The sequence below is a fragment of the Halichoerus grypus genome, chromosome 11 (assembly GCF_964656455.1).
Source record: "Halichoerus grypus chromosome 11, mHalGry1.hap1.1, whole genome shotgun sequence".
In the NCBI taxonomy this organism is placed as follows: domain Eukaryota; kingdom Metazoa; phylum Chordata; class Mammalia; order Carnivora; family Phocidae; genus Halichoerus; species Halichoerus grypus.
The window spans coordinates 53,215,240-53,233,937 of NC_135722.1; the positions used below are offsets into that span (position 1 = coordinate 53,215,240).

Genomic DNA, 18,698 nt, shown 5'->3' on the forward strand with positions numbered 1-18,698 from the left:
TATCCTAGAGAATATTCTAGTGAGTTTAGTCTATCCTTGATATATTTGGGTTTATTTCTTTGATTTTATTTTGTATTTTGTTCCATCTGACCTGGCTTCTCATTCTGTTTTTTTAAATTTATAATCTATTCTTTGAGTGGTTACCTTAACATTTTTTGGTTGGTAACAGTTTTATTGAGATGAAGTTCACATGTCATACAACTGACCCATTTAGAGTATACATTTTTTTTAGCATGGTAACATAGTTCCACAATGAATTTTGCAACATGTTCAGCACCCTAAAAAGAAATCCTCGGGCGCCTGGGTGGCTCAGTCGTTAAGCGTCTGCCTTCGGCTCAGGTCATGATCCCAGGGTCCTGGGATCGAGTCCCACATCGGGCTCCCTGCTCGGCGGGAAGCCCGCTTCTCCCTCTCCCACTCCCCCTGCTTGTGTTCCTGCTCTCGCTGTCTCTCTCTGTCAAATAAATAAATAAAATCTTTAAAAAAAAAAAAAAGAAATCCTCATACCCATTAGCAGTCAGCCCTCAGGTTCCCTCAAACCTCCCAGCCCTAGGCATCTACTAATCTAATTCCTATCTATAGATTTACCTAATTTGGACATTTACCATAATGGAATTATATAGTGTATGTGATCTTTTGTGATTGGCCTCTTTCACTCAACATAGTATTTTCACTCAACAAGTTGTAGCAGGTTGTAAAACTTCATTCCTTTTTATTGACGAATGATATTCCGTTGTTTGGATATGAGATTTTATTTATCCATTCAGTGGTTGATGGACATTTGAGTTGTTTCTACATTTTAGCTATTACAAACAATGCCGCTGTGAACATTCGTATACATGTTTTAAGGTGGGCATTTGTTTTCATTTCCCTTGGGTATACCTAGGAGTGAACTTGCTGGATCACATGGTATCTCTCAGTGTTTAATCTTTTGAGGAACTGACACACTATTTTCCAAAGCGGCTGCACCATTTTATATTCTCATCAACAATATATGTGGGTTCTAATTTTCCACATCCTTAGCAATACTTGTTATTATTGATCTTTTTGTTTATAGCCATCCTGGTTGTGTAAAGTGGTTCTTCATTGTGGTTTTGATTTGCATTTCTCTAGTAACTAATGATGCTGTATATTTTTTTATGTTCTTATTGGCCATTTGTAGCTGTTCTCTGGAGAAATGTGTATTCTAATCATTTGCTCATCTTAAAAAATGGGTTATTTGTCTTTATACTGAGTTGTGAGTTTTTTATATATTCTAGATATAAGTCCCTTATCAGATCTATGATTTGCAAGTGTTTTCTTCCACTCTGTGGGTTGTCTTTTCATGTTTTTGATGGTGTCCTTTAAAGCACAAACATGTTTAATTTTGCTAAGTTCAATTTATCTTTTCTTGTGCTTTTGGTATCATAGCTATGAAGCCATTGCCTAACCCAGAATCATGAAGATTTATGCTTATGTTTTCTTCTTGGAGTTTTATAGTTTTAACTCTTATCTGTTGGTCTGTGATCCATTTTAAGTTAATTTCTGTGTATGATGTGAGGAATGGGTCCACTTTCATTCCCTTGTATGTGATTATCCAATGAAAAGACTCCTCTTTCCCTACTGACTTATCTTGGCATTCTTTTCAGGGATCAATTGATCATAAATGTTTAGATTCATTTCTTAACTCTCAATTCCATATTGATTTATATATCTGTCCATATATCAGTACCACACTGTCTGGATTACTGTAGCTCTGTAGTAAGTTTTGAAATCATGAAGTATGAGTCTTCCAACTTTGTCTTTCTTTAAAAAAATTGTTTTGACTATTTTGGGTTCCTTGAATTTCCATATGAATTTTAGGATAAGCTTGTCAATTTCTGCAAAGAAGCCAGATGTAGTCTTGATAGGTGTTGCTTCGAATCCGTAAATCATTTTCGGGAGCATTGCCATTTTAACAATATTAAATCTTCTGATTCATGAATGTGGCAGGTGCCTCTGTATTTATTTATGCCTTCTTAAATTTCTTTCAGCAACATTATGTAGTTTTCAGTGTATAAGTGTTGCATTTCTTTTTTTAAATTTATTTCTAAGTATTTTTTTCTGATCAATGATATTATAAATGAAATTGTTTTCTTAATTTCATTTTGGATTGTTCATTGCAAGTTATAGAAATACAATTGATTTTTGTATATTGATCTTGTGTTCTGCGACCTTCGTGAATTTGTTAACCAGTTCTTATAGTTTTTTTAATGGATTCCTTAGATTTTGCCTGAGGCATTTAAACATGAGTACTTAATATATAGAAGTCCCAAGTTTAATCAATATTCCTGACATTCTTCTGCAATAATACAAAGACTTTAGAAATCTGTGGCAGCCAGAATAATGGCACCTCAAAGATGCTCAGGTTCTATCTATAAAATATTTATTATTTTACATGGCAGAGGAAAATTAAGGTTGTTAATCAGTTGACTTTGAAATAGATTATCCTGGGGCACCTGGGTGGCTCAGTTGGTTAAGCATCTGCCTTCTGCTCAGGTCATGATCCCAGGGTCCTGGGATCGAGTCTCTTATTGGGCTCCCAGCTCAGTGGGGAGCCTGCTTCTCCCTCTCTGCTGCTCCCCATCTTGTGCTCTCTCTGTCAAATAAATAAAATATTAAAAATAAAATAGATCATCCTGAATTGGGGTGGGCCCAATGTAATCACATGTGTCCTTTATTTTTTTTAAGTTTTATACTAAAACTATAATATGTAGCTTTTTTTTTTTTTTACAAATTGTTAGACATAATAATTCATTTCTCTGTTAGTTCAAAATTTTAGAATTGAGTTGGATTCTGCTATCAGTCATCTTCCATATCTTGAACATTCCTGAGATTTGTTGATTGCCTTTTTTAAAGGTCTTTCTATGTTTTCCTCCTTTTTAATTCCATTACCAGTCTAGACTCTCCTCTTCTTTTTGTTTTTTTAATTTAATTTTATTATGTTATGTTAGTCATCTTACATCATTAGTTTTTGATGTAGTGTTCCATGAATTATTGTTTGCGTATAACACCCAGTGCTCCATTCAATATGTGCCCTCCTTAATACCCATCACCAGGCTAACCCATCCCCACACCCCCCTCCCCTCTAAAACCCTCAGCTTGTTTCTCAGAGTCCGTAGTCTCTCATGGTTCGTCTCCCCCTTCGATTTCCCCCCCTTCATTTTTCCCTTCCTACTATCTTGTTTTAGAGGTACAGGTCTGTGATTCATCAGTCTTACACAGTTCACAGTGCTCACCATAGCACATACCCTCCCCAATACCCATCACCCAGCCATCCCATCCCTCCCACCCCCCACCACTCCAGCAACCCTCAGTTTGTTTCCTGAGATTAAGTATTCCTCATATCAGTGAGATCATACGATACATGTCTTTCTCAGATTGACTTATTTTGCTTAGCATAATACCCTCTAGTTCCATCCATGTCGTTGCAAATGGCAAGATTTTTTGGTGGCTGTATAATATTCCATTGTATGTATGTATTGTATGTATGTGTATATATATATGACATTTTCTTTATCCATTCATCTGTCGTTGGACATCTTGGCTCTTTCCATAGTTGGCTGTTGTGGACATTGCTGCTATAAACATTGGGGTGCATGTACCCCTTCGGATCACTACATTTGTATCTTTGGGGTAAATACCCAGTAGTGCAATTGCTGGGTCGTACAGTAGCTCAGTTTTTGACTTTTTGAGGAACCTCCATACTGTTTTCCAGAGTGGCTGCACCAGCTTGCATTCCCACCAACAGTGTAGGAGGGTTCCCCTTTCTCTGCATCCTCCCCAACAAGTTTCCTGACTTGTTAATTTTAGCCATTCTGACTGGTGTAAGGTTGTATCTCATTGAGGTTTTGATTTGGATTTCCCTGATGCGGAGTGATGTTGAGCACCTTCTCATGTGTCTGTTGGCCATTTGGGTGTCTTCTTTGGAAAAAATGTCTGTTCATGTCTTCTGCCCATTTCTTGATTGGATTATTTGTTCTTTGGGTGTCGAGTTTGAGAAGTACTTTATAGACTGTGGATACTAGCCCTTTATCTGATAAGTCACTTGCAAATATCTTTTCCCATTCTGTCAGTTGTCTTTTGGTTTTGTTGACTGTTTCCTTTTCTGTGCAAAAGCTTTTTATCTTGATGAAGTCCCAATAGTTCATTTTTGCCCTTCCTTCCCTTGCCTTTGGCGATGTTTCTAGGAAGAAGTTGCTGCTGCTGAGGTCGAAGAGGTTGCTGCCTGTGTTCTCCTCTAGGATTTTGATGGATTCCTGTCTCACATTTAATAGACTCCCCTCTTCTAAGCAGGTTACTGCAGCAACATTTTTTTCCCAGAATCAAGTCCATCTTGGACCTTTCGCCACATTGACTTTTCTGAAATACTTTAATCTGAACCATCCAAACTCTTCCCAGAATCAAGTCCATCTTGGACCTTCGACACATTGACTTTTCTGAAATACTTTAATCTGAACCATCCAAACTCTATCAGACTTTTGGGACCCTAACACACAAATAACAGAAAAAGAACATATATTCCCCACCTTATTATATCTAATATCATTCTTTCTCCATGATCTGCTTTTAGTTCTATCAGCTTCTTTTAGTTTTTCAGAACCATTGTACTTATTTCTACCTTGTTGCATTTAGCTATTTTTGTGTGTTTTTTATCAGTGTTCCCTATGATAGGCACCATACTGGGTCCTTATTTGTGCCCTTCTGCCAGCCTGACATGTCTTCCTTACCCTTCCCTATTTCTATCAGTCCAAATTCTGTCTAGCCTTCAATGCCTAGCTTAACTGTTATTTTTTCTTTGAAGCCCTTTTTTATTTCCCAAACTAAAAGTAATCTTTTTTTTTTTTAACTAATCTTTATTCCCTCCTTTGAACATTCACAGCACTTTAACTATACCTCTTCGGGCATTTAACTCTACCTTATGTTAGATATTTACATATTGAACATTAGCTTCTTTTTTTTTTTAAAGATTTTATTTATTTATTTGACAGAGAGAGACAAAGCGAGAGAGGGAACACAGCAGGGGGCAGGGGGAGTGGGAGAGGGAGAAGCAGGCTTCCCGCGGAGCAGGGAGCCCGATGTGGGGCTCAATCCCAGGACCCTGGGATCATGACCTGAGCCAAAGGCAGACGCGCTTAACCGACTGAGCCACCCAGGCACCCCTTAACATTAGCTTCTTAAGAGCAGAGGCATTGTATCACTAGTTTTATAATTATCCCAGCATCTCCTATCATCCCACCTCAGTTCCAGCCTGATACATATAACAGGTTTTTGGTGAATAAATCCTCATTTTTAAAGTATAAATTAACCTTGGGACACCTGTGTGGCTCAGTTAGTTAAAGGTCCAACTCTTGACTTCAGCTCAGGTCATGATCTTAGGGTCATGAGATCAAGTCCTGCTTTGGCCTCTGTGCTGGGTGTGGAGCATGCTTAAGATTCTCTCTCTCTCTCCCTCTGCCCCTCCCCCCATTTTGTTCCCTTTCTCTCTCTCTTAAAAAATTATAAAGTATATATTAACTTTGTTATGCTTTTGCAAGTTTTTTTTATTACTTCAAAATTCTTCCATTATGACTCCAGGGAGAAAAAAAGTCATTAATTTATTTAAAAATTATAACCAAAAAGCCTACATGGGCTGTAATGACTATAAAATAGGTAGGCATAGAATAAAAAGCAAACTATTTTATTTTTGAAGATTTTATTTATTTATTTGACAGAGAGAGACACAGCGAGAGAGGGAACACAAGCAGGGGGAGTGGGAGAGGGAGAAGCAGGCTTCCCACTGAGCAGGGAGCCTGATGCGGGGCTCGAGCCCAGGGCCCTGGGATCATGACCTGAGCCGAAGGCAGGCGCTTAACGACTGAGCCACCCAGGTGCCCCAAAAGCAAACTGTTTTTAAAAAGAACTAAAACTACATCCCTAAAATACAGAATATTCTTTCTGACTAGAATGTAAAGATCAATGTAAGATCCTTGCTATCTACTTCATGTCTAACATTGGTTGCAAAATTCCTGAACTTGTAGAGGATATAAACAATTAGATTTTCAAAGGAGTATCCCAGAAAAATTTCTGTGCAAGTAGGAACAACCTCTGGAGGTATAGATTACAGGCTCTTTAACAAGATGTGAATTACTCATATGTTGGTATACATTGGGTAGTCCCTAGAACTTTTTTTTTTTCTTAATGAAGGGAATTAGAAGTGGAAGGTGTTCTTCTAGGAATAATTTCTACTTATACAAACTAGTGATTTTTTCTGGTCCCTGGCTAACTTGAAAAGTTTCTATGAGCTTTGCAAAGACTCTGAAAAGGAAATTTCTGATAATATATTCTAAAGCCTTATTACTTTTCAGAAGCATAAATGAAAGAGAGAGAGAGAAAAAAAGGATCTGAGAATTAATATAGCACTGGGGTAAAGAGCAGAGGCTTTGAAGAGTGATGGAATTGGATTTGAATCCTGTCACTGCCACTTACTTAGTAGTTAGTTCTATAACCTTGGGTAAGTTACTTCATATCTCTAAATCTGTTATATGTGTAATGGGGGTAAAAATAACTCAAGAGTTTTATGAGGATTAAATGGAATCATGCCTGTAAATTACTTGGCAGAGTGATTCACTGTTGTTGCACAGTAAATGTTAGATACTATTACTGTGATGATATCCTAGGGCCAGACGTTAAAAATTCATCCATAGATCCTTAGAATCCATTATGACATGTTTGACATGCCATGTGTGGTTGTTATACTCAAATTTAGTATATGCATAGGTGGATTTGTGAGTGACTGATGAGTCAGTAGAATTAAGAATTCTACTTTTAGTTTTCCAGTAGGAACTCAAGTGCAACCAGCAAACCAGAAAAAATAGGTCTAGGTTGAAGTTGGAGTTTACTTCTGCATAGGCAGTTTTTCTATCAGGAGATAGGATTTTACTCATTTATGGAGCAACTACTAAATGCCAGTTGTATTAGATTCCTTTAAAAGGTATGTTATTTGGGGCACCTGGGTAGCTCAGTCAGTTAAGTGTCCAACTCTTGGTTTCAGCTCGGGTCATGAGATCGGCCCCATGTCAAGCCCCCCACAGAGTGTGAAGCCTGCTTAAGATTCTCTCCCTCTCCCCTCTCCCCCCTCCCCCTTACTTCTCCCCCCCTCCCCACGCACATGTGCTCTCTCTCTCTCAAAACAAAAAATGAAAGAAAGAAATCATATTTTGTTCAGTTGCTATAATCCAAGGCAGAAAGAATTTAAATAATTTGAATTTGCCCAAATCCATACTGTAACTGTTAGGGATTTGCAGGGTATTATAGGGAAATGGTAGGAACTGTGAGGAATTTGAACTCTTCTCTCATTCCAAATCATTTACCTTTGTATTCCTAGCACCCCTCTTTCAACTTGGGGAACTTTAAAAATTATCAGTGCCTATGCCACACTTCAAGCCATTTAAAGCAATTTTAGAAGTGAAACCCAAGCACCGGTATTTTTAAAAGCTCCTTATTGTTATATGGATTGAGAACTACTGATCTGTTCAATGCCAGAAGAGAGTAGATGTTCAATAAATGTTTGATTGTTGAAAGAATATATACCTAATGGTGCAGTTGCTCCATTGTAATTCCCATATTATAGTCAACCTAGAGTGCTTTTGTACTAACTTAAGTCTTTCAAAGGGGCTTTGCATTATACTTCGTATATATTCTCAATTTGCCCCCATGGCATATATAGGAAGATATTTGGCAGGAGGTAACGTTTTGCTGCTGACAGAATTCTGAATTTCCTCCATTACTGAGGAAAATAGGTATGGAAATAGGGTAAGGCTCAGGGTTCCTTTCTTGTATTTCATCCAAGGTTTAAGACATAGGTTGTAAATAGACATTTAGTGGTTATTTTTGTTTTAGAATAATTTTTTAAAAATAATTTGTGGTTCAAAAATCAAAAGATAGAAAGGGATGTACATTGAAAATTGTCCCTCTCATCTCCCAGTCATAGTTCCCCTGCCAGGATATATCAAATGTTATATCAATATTCTTCCAGAGATATCCTAAACATATATAAGCAATTATATTTACACATACTTCCCATTTTTACCCAAAAGTAGTACGGTGCATCGTTTGTTTACTTAACAGTGTATCTATATGCAAAGAATATAATCAGCATATAATTGCTTTCATCTTTTTATAACTAAATATTATTTCTCTGTGTACCACAACTTATTTTCATCTATCACCTGTTGATGGATATTTAAGTTGTTTCTAATTTTTCTCTATTATAAACAATGCTACATTAAATAGATAAGTCATTTCACTTCTGCATGAACATATCTTTGGATAAATTCCTAGAAGTTAAGGCATTGCCAGTTTGCCTTTTATGAAGGTTGTATATTGATGGGTTGGAAATAATAAAAAAAGCATGAAATAATGTGAGGGATTAAAAATATAAAGAAGAAATAGTGACCAAAAATGACTATTGCAGGAATGATATTAAAATGGCTTGAGAGGATAGGAATGAGCTGATAGCCAAGAACAAGGAGAGAGAACTAGTAGGTTTTGTGGTGTATATACACGAGATATATTTGTGATTAAAATATACTAATGAATTTTTTAAAATCCTAACAATTTTACTCTTAAATCTTAACTTGAACTTTTTAAAACACATCTTTAATGTGATGCTTTCTGTACGAAAACTGATCATTCTTTAAGAGATAATACCCTTGGAATTTTCATTTCATATTTACATTTAGCATTTATCGATCAAGATTTTATCTTTTCATGCATAACTATTTTTTACATGAACTCTCTCTCTCTTTTTTTTTCTCCTTAGCCCTGGAAGAAAGCGAGACTTTTCCCCTGTTTCTTGGAGTCAGTACTTTGAGTCCATGGAAGATGTAGAAGTAGAAAATGAAACTGGCAAGGATATATCCTTTGCAAAATGGTTTATTCTTTAGCAAGCTTATAATGCTGTCTAAGAAGACATATTCAGCTTCTAAAATGTTCTTTAGTCCTGCTGTTTATCTCATTTTTATTCCCCACCTGTATTTGTACAGCATGGAATTTAACCTGTAAGTCTATGTCAATATCGTACTTGGATATAATTGTCTAATGCATGGGGAAAGGATTAAGAATTAAATTCCTGAAACTGATATATCTCTTAAGGGCCCAGGGGAAGTTTTCATGAATCAGGTGAGTTGAATCAGTTTATTTTTTTTTTTTTTTTTTTTTTTTTTTTTTTTTTTATTAAAGATTTTTATTTATTTATTTGACAGAGAGAGACACAGCGAGAGAGGGAATACAAGCAGGGGGAGTGGGAGAGGGAGAAGCAGCCTTCCCGCCGAGCAGGGAGCCCGATGCGGGGCTCGATCCCAGGACCCTGGAATCATGACCTGAGCTGAAGGCAGACGCTTAACGACTGAGCCACCCAGGCGCCCCTGAGTTGAATCAGTTTAGTGTCTAGAAACCAGGGACCAAATATACTCATTAGGGCAAAGGGAATCTTTTTTTTTTGTCCCCATTGAAGAAGCGGTCATACTGGCTCCATGCTGCAAAAACAGGTTTGGTATTTCAGAAACTTTTATTTAAGTGTCTCTTAAGTTTGGAAGTCTGCAGCTTTACGTAAAGCCTGGTGTACTGCCTGAGTTTTCTAATCAGTATTATTAACTATTAAATAATCCATCAAAAACTTCAGTGAGCAAAAGCTTAGATATATTATCTTTAACTATTCATACACTTTTCGAGTTTACAAGAGTGGTTCAGAGGGTCCTGTCCTACTCCTTCTGCATGGAGGAGGCCATTCTGCCCTTTCCTGGGCTGTGTTCACGGTAAGTAAGTAGTTGATAATAAGTTGATGTTAGCACAATCATTGTTCACTTCTGGATGAATTTGACTAACCTAATTCTTCCTTCTGTGTTCATTCATATAGCTTGATATAAGAACGGTAGGGGTGTGAGTTGATTGTGAATATTTTTCATGTTAGGCCCAAGATCACCTGTTCTTTAAAGTTCTTAACTGGGGTAAGCTTTAGTGCATGAATTCTTCAAACATTTTATAAAATGTTCTATATATATTGCCTTGGGATGAAGGACATGGGATTTGTTCCTGGTCAAACGTGGGGGTCTGTATCTAAGTAATCTAAGAATAGATAAGCAGAAATATTCTATTCAGGTTCTTTAGGTAGAGATAATGTCTATCCTTTATTTGTCTCCTTCATAGACCCTAGCATAGTACTTTGCACATGGAGATGTTCCATAATTATTTGGAAAGATTTTTTTCTTTTTTAAAATAATGCTTTATATTTTAATGATACTTGTGAGCTACTGGGAAGTAAACAATATTTAGTTGATGATACCCTTGTCTAGAGTAGAAGATGTATGTCTATGTCAATGCTACCAGTTCTAGATCTTCCTGATGTTCTTGACTCTGTGCAAGGAGAGGTGCTGCTAAGGAAAATACTAGCAACATTCCTATTTAAAATGAAATTGTTCTTTCTTCTGGCTTATATCAGGGAGATGTACATACTTCCTCTGTTTACCACTAAGGAGTCTGAGGGACAGAAAATAGGAGCAAGTGGGAATGCAGTACTAGGTAACTGGAGCTAGATGGCTATGGAATTGAGGAGGGCCCTGAACATACCATTATGTTCCTGGCAGCAGGATTACTGGGAATAGTTCTCAACACATAGGTACTTACTCATCTGTTATTAAATTATTAAATAATTTGATTCCTATCTTGTTTGCTACTTCCTTTCAAAGTAGCAAACTTTAGGACATAGCTGTTTGATTTGCCTCTAAGTGCCAGGCTCTTTCATCTCCCTACACCTGTGTCATCCAATAGAAATATAATGCAAGCCACATATGTAAATTTTTCGCCACATATGTAATTTTAAATCTAGTCGAGACATAAAATAGGTAAAAAGAAACAGGTGAAATTGTTTTTAATAATATATATCTTATTTAACCCATTGTACCCAAAGTATTATTTTAATAGATAATCAGTATAAAATTTACTACTGAGATATTTCACTTTATTTTTTATACTGTCTTTGAAATTCAGTATGTATTATAGGCACTTATAACACAGCTGTTTGGACTCGCCACATTTCACATTTAGTAGCATCACTTTGATCATTTACATTACTCAACTAGGTAACTAGATTGTGAGGTGAAGACCATGGGTTAGTTATGCCTGGCACATAATTGTATGCTCAAGGAATGTTTCTTGAATGAATGAGTAATGGCATCACATGCCTGTTCCTAATGTAGCAACTATAGTAGTAAGCATATGTAGTATAGTACTAAGTAAATGTACTCTGGTTGCCCTGAACCAATAGAACAAGGCATGTAAGCCTTTATTCTCCAAATACAGTCTTCTTATACTTTAAGGTTTCTTTGAAAATTATGTAAAATAATGAACTATGAAAACTGTAAATTTTAAAGTCATGTACAAATATTATAATAAGTGATTTGTTGACATATATTGATATTAAATATTTTTATCTCATAGAAATGATGAAATAACATGGAAAGTGACTGGCATAGAGGAGGTGATTGATAAATAACTGCTGACATTATTATACATGTTATTGTAGAGGAAATCTCTAGTTCTTCTTTTACCAAAGTATAGTCTACAGATTACAAGTGCCATGAGATGTAAATGAAATAGGGGTTTTGTGATTAAATGATTTAAGAAATATATAATATCTTTCTCTGATTTCTCTCAGAAATTCACTATATAACAGTGTGTTATTAAAGCCTTTAGGATGTTCTTCTAAATAAATCTATTTCATTTCAACTATGTCTTCCAAATGTATTTGACCACTCAATTCCTTTTTTCTAAAACATCCTTTGGCATCCCATACTTTGTGAAAGTCTTTTATAGATAGGTCATTATGTCCCAATTGTTTACCTGGTTTACTTGTATAATCAAGGAAATTCCTTACCACTGAGCTTAATAGCTTGGACTTTTGCTGGTTACATTTACCTGCCCTTTTTTGTTGTTATTCTTGACAGTGTACCAGCCCACTGAATGAGTTTATATGTGACAGTGCTTTGAAAATAAAAATGGCTATGTAAAAGTTAGTGCTCTGGCAATTGACTTGACTCCAGAGGTCATATTTTTGTAAGCACTAGAACATGATCCAGAAGGCAGCCATGGCAAACAGCAGGAATAAGCCCAAGCACCTTATGATCCTGAGAGACAGACTTACCCTCAGACATCCACCCAGATGATAATTGGTACAATACTGTAGTAAAATAGAAACAAAAAGTCACTAGCATAGCAGCGGGACAAGTATACTGACAGCCAAAGGAAGAGATGAACAACTCTGATTGATATTTATGATGCTAGATCATGAGATCCTTGACAGCAGGAACTGTGCCTTATTCACTTTTGATATGACAGCACACAGGGCCTGTCCTGGAGTTGGTGCTCAATAGTTATTCCTTGAATAAGTTAAAACTGACCTTGAACAATTAAAAGGATAAATTTTGTTCATTGTATCCTGTTTGAGAAAGCAGAAAAGATGTAATCAGAATGATTACAAATGCTTTATCAAATGTAAGTCATTTACATATGGCTGATACGTAAAGTTATATAACATGGTTAGAAAAATCCCAGACACAGGATATGCAAGACCGAAGGACATGAAGACACAACACAGTTCATGGAGAACAAACAGACATGAGAAAGTTCATCCTCACTAGTAATCAGATATGATTCACATAGGAGGTATCATTTTTTTTAGGTATCAAATTAATATTTTCCAAAACGAATTCTCAGTGTTGGCAAAGGCAAAAACAAATACTTTCAAACGCTGGGACTAGAAATCACATCTTCCAGCTCCTACTTCATTGTTCTTTTCCTTAGTGTCAAATAGAGCGCTCTTGGAAAGTAATTTAGCACTTTGATTGAATTATCAATATATTTATACCATTTGACACAGACGTCATACTTCTAGGAATCTGTTCTAAGGAAATAATACCAAATACGTGAAAAGCTATTTGTCTAAAATTAGCAATCCCAGTGTCCAACAATAAGTAAATGGTTAAATAAACTGGATGTACCTATAAGACATAATATTATGCAATGTTTAAAAACAATTCTCCTAGGGGGCACCTGGGTGGCTCAGTCATTAAGTGTCTGCCTTTGGCTCAGGTCATGATCCCAGGGTCCTGGGATCAAGCCCCACATCGGGCTCCCTGGCCAGCGGGAAGCCTGCTTCTCCCTCTTCCACTCCCCCTGCTTGTGTTCCCTCTCTCGCTGTGTCTCTCTCTGTCAAATAAATAAAATAATTTTAAAAAAAGGAGAAAAAATTAGAAAAAAATAACAATTCTCCGGGGGAGCCTGGGTGGCTCAGTCAGTTAGGTGTCTGCCTTCGGCTCGGTCATGATCTCAGGGTCCTGGGATCAAGCCCCTCATTAAGCTACCTGCTCAGTGGGGAGCCTGTTTCTCCCTTTCCCTCTCTCTCGCAAATAAATACATAAAATATGAAAACAAAACAAAAAAACAATTCTCGGGGCACCTGGGTGGCTTAGTCGGTTAAGTGTCTGCCCTCTGCTCAGGTCATGATCCCAGGGTCCTGGGATCGAGCCCCGCATCGGGCTCCCTGCTCTGTGGGGAGCCTGCTTCTCCTCCTCCCTCTGCAGCTCCCCCGCTTGTGCATGCGTGCTCTCTATCTCTCTGTCAAATAAATAAATAAATAAATCTTTAAAAAATACAAATACATACATACATACAATTCTCCCTGAACACTTTGGAAAAAAACTTACTTTTTTTTTCTGTTTTTCTATTTTCTAGGTTTTGTTTTTCAGTTGTATGTATATATCTTATTACTTTTGTAACTTAAAGATTTTTTTTTTCTTTAATGGAAACTATTTTCAGAGGAAAAAGTTTGTATTCAATTGAAAGTTTGTATTCAGCTCTGGATACCACAAGTTAAAGGGACACTGGCAGACTGGAACTTGTCCAGGAAGGAGCAGCCATGATTAGAATACTTGAAACCATAGCAGTCAAGGAACAGTTGAAGGAACTGAAAATGTTTGGCCTGAAAAAAGGAAAGACTTGGGAGATGTAATGTTTACCTTCAACTATAGTAATAGTTTTTAAAAAGTCAACCAGATCTTTTAAACATTTACTAGATGCCAGTTACTGTGCTAAGTGCTTATGTGCATGATCCCATTTAATCCTTTCTGTATTTCTATAAAGTTAGGCAGATGAGAACATTGAAATTTAGAGGAATCACAGCCAGTGACAGTACCAAAACTCAAATCTACCTATATCTGTCTCCAGTGTGCATGTTTCTCTGAAGACTGGTTCTGTACTACTGAAGAGTAGAGACTCAGGGCAGAAACCATGGAGCCATATTTTTGACACACATAAGGCAGAACTTGGAATGATTAGGACTATTTCAAAGCAGCTCAGGACTTCTACAGAGGAAAAGTAAGCATCATCTCAGTAGTGTACTAGCAGAGTGCATACTAGAGGATTTAATTATGAATGTATCTTTCAGAGTTCCTTCTTATCCATCACTCTGTAAAATCCCTGGACCTGAATATAACTCATTTTCCATCTAAATGTTTTGTGGTTTTCTTTTTTTGGGAGGGTGATCCGGAGACTCACCCAAAGAAATCCTCTTAACTATCAAGAGAAAGCATTTCTGCTCTGGCTTTAGTAACAGGAGAAAAGTAAATAAAAAAAAAAAAAAAAAAAAAAAATATATATATATATATATATATATATAGTCATTTTTGTGGAACTAGCAAAGAGTTATAACTAATAGAGGGAAAGTATGGTGTTTTAAAGAATAGGGTTTAGGTTTCTAGAAAATTAATTTTTTGCAATCCTTTATTCCTTGGTCATATCCAATAAAGTAGTTGTTATTATAATGATCATATATAGTGGGTTATACTTAGGACTCTGTAGCCTTCACCCATCAGCAAGTACTGGGTATAACAGACTGGCCTAATTGCTGTTGGAGAATCCAGAACTAAGCAGAAATTGAAGTTTGACAGAAAGGAGAGGAGCAGTGGTATCTCATTAGCACGTGCAGCCTCAGAAACCTAGGTTTTGCCAGTCTCCAGTTGTTACCAGCTTTGGTAACTCTGAGGGACCTGGAACCAACCAAGTGTGAATTGAATCTGAAGTGTCTGCTGATTTCTGTTTCTTCTTCCAGTTAATTCAGTTCATGTTAGCAAATAATTACTGAGTATATTCTATAATTAGGTTTTGTGCTGGGTTCTAAGGATAGAAAAATGAGATTTCATTTTTTAATAAGATCAGCTAATCAGGAAATAACCTGTTAAATCCCTACTTTGTACCAGGCATTATGTTAGGTGCTATGGATACAGTAGAGAATTAAACACGTCCTATCTTCTTGTTCATACGATGTTTTGAGTCTAATGGGGAAGATTGGAAAGATGAAGATGGTATGTGTATACAAATAACACGCAAAAAAATAAAATAAAAGCTTTCATTTCAAACAAATGGGTTTTAATCTCAAAACAGCTTAATCTGTCAAGCTTTAGTTTCTCAATCTGTAAAATGGGTATAATGCTACCTAAGTCAATAGGGAAATTTTGAGAATGAGTAAAAGATATGAGCCTCTTGATAAAGTGCTTGACTCAAGCACTCAGTTTTAGATAAATTTATAGCATCTATATGCAAGATACAAAAGTAACAGAGGAGGAAATGATTAACTCTGGTGATGGTTGAGGGGACTATAAAGAAAGTTGCATTAAGAAAGAGGACATCTCGGGGCGCCTGGGTGGCTCAGTCGTTAAGCGTCTGCCTTCTGCTCAGGTCATGATCCCAGGGTCTTGGGATCGAGCCCCGCATCGGGCTCCCTGCTCCGTGGGAAGCCTGCTTCTCCCTCTCCCATTCCCCCTGCTTGTATTCCCTCTCTCGCTGTGTCTCTCTCTGTCAAATAAATAAATAAAATCTTTAAAAAAAAAAAAAAAGAAAGAGGACATCTGAACTAGGTTTTGAAGACGTAATAGAAGTTGGATTAGTAAAGAAGGCATTCCAAGGAGAGAGAAATGCAAAAGCAATGAAGGCTGTAACAACGAAGTATGTTTTGGAAATTATAAGTAGCTTGAGTCTAAAGTATGAGGGTGGGGAGCAGGACCGGAAGTGACTAGAGAGATCACAGGGGCAAAATTATAGGAGGGCCTTTTATACCAGGCTAGGGAATTACACCTTATGTCTTTATTTCAGGATAATAATACAGGGAACTGTTTTTAAACACTTCCCCATCCATATCCACATTAAATATATTTTAGGCATGTCAAAATTAGGGAGGGATAGGTATGGAAAGCATGTTTTGCTTGAAATAATCACAAACACATCCAGACTGGAAAGTTCAGGGAAGTTGAATATTTTGATATACCTCTACCTACGTCTAATTGAGTATCACTGTTTTAGGCAATAAGTTATTGAAGGTTGTTAATCAGGATACTACTATAGCTAATGGATTGGGCCAGAGACACCAGTGGAGGCAGGCAGACTAGTTAAAAGGTTTTACTTGTATTACACAATTCTAAATATTTGATATCTTATGGCATGTTAATTTCTCCCAAAAAGGAGAATGTTTAATTAGATTTTTTCACCATGTAAAAACACTACTTAGAATAGTACTGTTTTAAGCTACCCAATTTATTTATGAATGTAGCATCAGTCTAATACCAAACCTAGGCCACAAAAATTCAGGAAGACTATGAACCAATTTCAGTTATAAAATAGATGCAAATTCTAAATAACAGCAGATTGAATCCAGTAGTGTCGGAAAGTAATAATACACTGTAACCTACTAGGTTTTGTCATAGGAATCTGAGAATGGTTCAGCATTAGAAAATCCATCAGTGTAATTAATCTCTCACTTCACTTGATACCAAAAAGGGTCTTGATCAAATATAGTACTCACTTAGGTTGCAAACTCTTGGCAACTGGGAATAGGTGAAGAACTGCCTTAACTTTATTAAGTTTATATACCAGAAAATTATATAAATACACTTAGTGGTGAAACATTAGACACTTTCTTTTAAAGTTAAGGACAAGATAAGGATGCTTTTTCCAACATTTATACTAGGGTTCTGGCCAAACAAAACTAGAAAGAAAAATGAGTTTTCAAGATTTGAAAAGATTGAGAATTGTCATTATTTCAAAATATTGTCCTCCTAGAAAATCAGCTGGCAAACTACTAGTTAAGCCATAGTTTACAAAATCAGTATCTTAAAATCTGCCTTTTCTAAGTATTAGCACTTTCTAAATTTGGAAATATGACAGGAAAAATGATCCTATTCCTAAAAGCAACAAAACCATAAAATATCTGGCCATAATTTTTTTTATTAAAAAAAACAGTGTAAGACATTTATGGAGAAAACATTAAACTTCACAGAAGGATATAAAGGAAAACCTGAATAGACAAGTAAATCATGTTCCTGTATGAATCTGATAAACATGTTAAAATCTCAATTGGATTTTTCATGAGACTTGATCAACAAACTCTAAAATACACACAGAAGAATACATGCCCAGTGATGACCAAGATAATTTTGAAAAAGAGTGAGAAGGGACATGCACTCTCACATATCAAAAGATATTCTAAAACTATCAATAGTGTGATATTTGGAGAAAGAATAAAGAAATAAAATTTAATATACAACAAAAATAACAATCCAAATGGATTAAACTACTGAATTAAAAAAACAAACCTTGGGCGCCTGGGTGGCTCAGATGGTTAAGCGTCTGCCTTCGGCTCAGGTCATGATCCCGGGGTCCCGGGATCGAGTCCCGCATCGGGCTCCCTGCTAGGCGGGGAGCCTGCTTCTCCCTCTGCCTCTGCCTCTCTCTCTCTCTCTCTCTCTCTGACTCTCATGAATAAATAAATAAAAAAAAAACATTTAAAAAAATAAAAAATAAAAAAATAAAAATAAAAATAAAAAAAAATAAAACAAACCTTAAGAACATTCATATATGATGTTGGGGCAGGTTAACTTTCAAAAGTTAACCACAAGAAGTAAAAGTCATAAAATCTCTGGGTTGCAGCAAAAGCTGTTCTAAGAGGGAATTATATAGCAATTCAAGCCTATCTCAAGAAACAAGGAAAAAAATCAAAACAGTCTAATCTTACAGCTAAAGGAACTAGAAAAAGAACAAACAAAGCCCAAGTGAGCAGAAGAAAGGAAATAATAAAGATCAGAGCAGAAATAAAAGATGTAGAGACTAAAAGAACAATAAAAAATCAGTGAAATCAAGAGTAAGTTCATGATTTATTTATCTTGAAAAGATAAATAAAATTGATAAATCCTTAGCTAGACTCATCAAGAAAAAATAGAAAGGACGCAAATAGGTAAATTCAGAAATGAAAGAAAAGTAACAACTAATACCACAGAAATACAAAGGATTGTAAGAGAATACTATGAAAAATTACATGCCAACAAACTGGACAACCTAGAATAAATGGATAAGTTCCTAGAAACATATAATCTTCCAAAACTGAACTAGGAAGAAATAGAAAATCTGAATAAACCAATTACAAGAAACAAAACTGAATCAGTAATAAAAAAACTACCAAAAAAACGGAGCAGCTGGGTGGCTCAGTCAGTTGAGCATTCGACTCTTGATTTCAGCTCAGGTCATGATCTCGTGAGATTGAGCCCCATGGTGGGTTCCACACTCAGTGGGGAAACTGCTTGAAGATTCTCTCCCTC

At 36.3% G+C, this 18,698-nt stretch overlaps 1 protein-coding gene and 1 long non-coding RNA gene across 2 annotated transcripts in view; both read left to right on the forward strand.

Moving 5' to 3' along the window:
- Positions 1-18,698, forward strand: part of PPME1 (protein phosphatase methylesterase 1) — a 77,672-nt gene that overhangs the window by 18,508 nt on the left and 40,466 nt on the right. The window contains exons 2-3 of the mRNA XM_078058534.1: positions 8,822-8,915; positions 9,723-9,815. Of these exons, the coding sequence (XP_077914660.1) occupies positions 8,822-8,915; positions 9,723-9,815 (187 nt within the window). The remainder of the gene's footprint in view (positions 1-8,821; positions 8,916-9,722; positions 9,816-18,698) is intronic.
- On the forward strand, positions 9,827-18,229 carry LOC118552842 (uncharacterized). The gene is made up of 2 exons (XR_004925711.2): positions 9,827-10,007; positions 11,497-18,229. It is a non-coding gene; the product is annotated as an uncharacterized LOC118552842 (long non-coding RNA).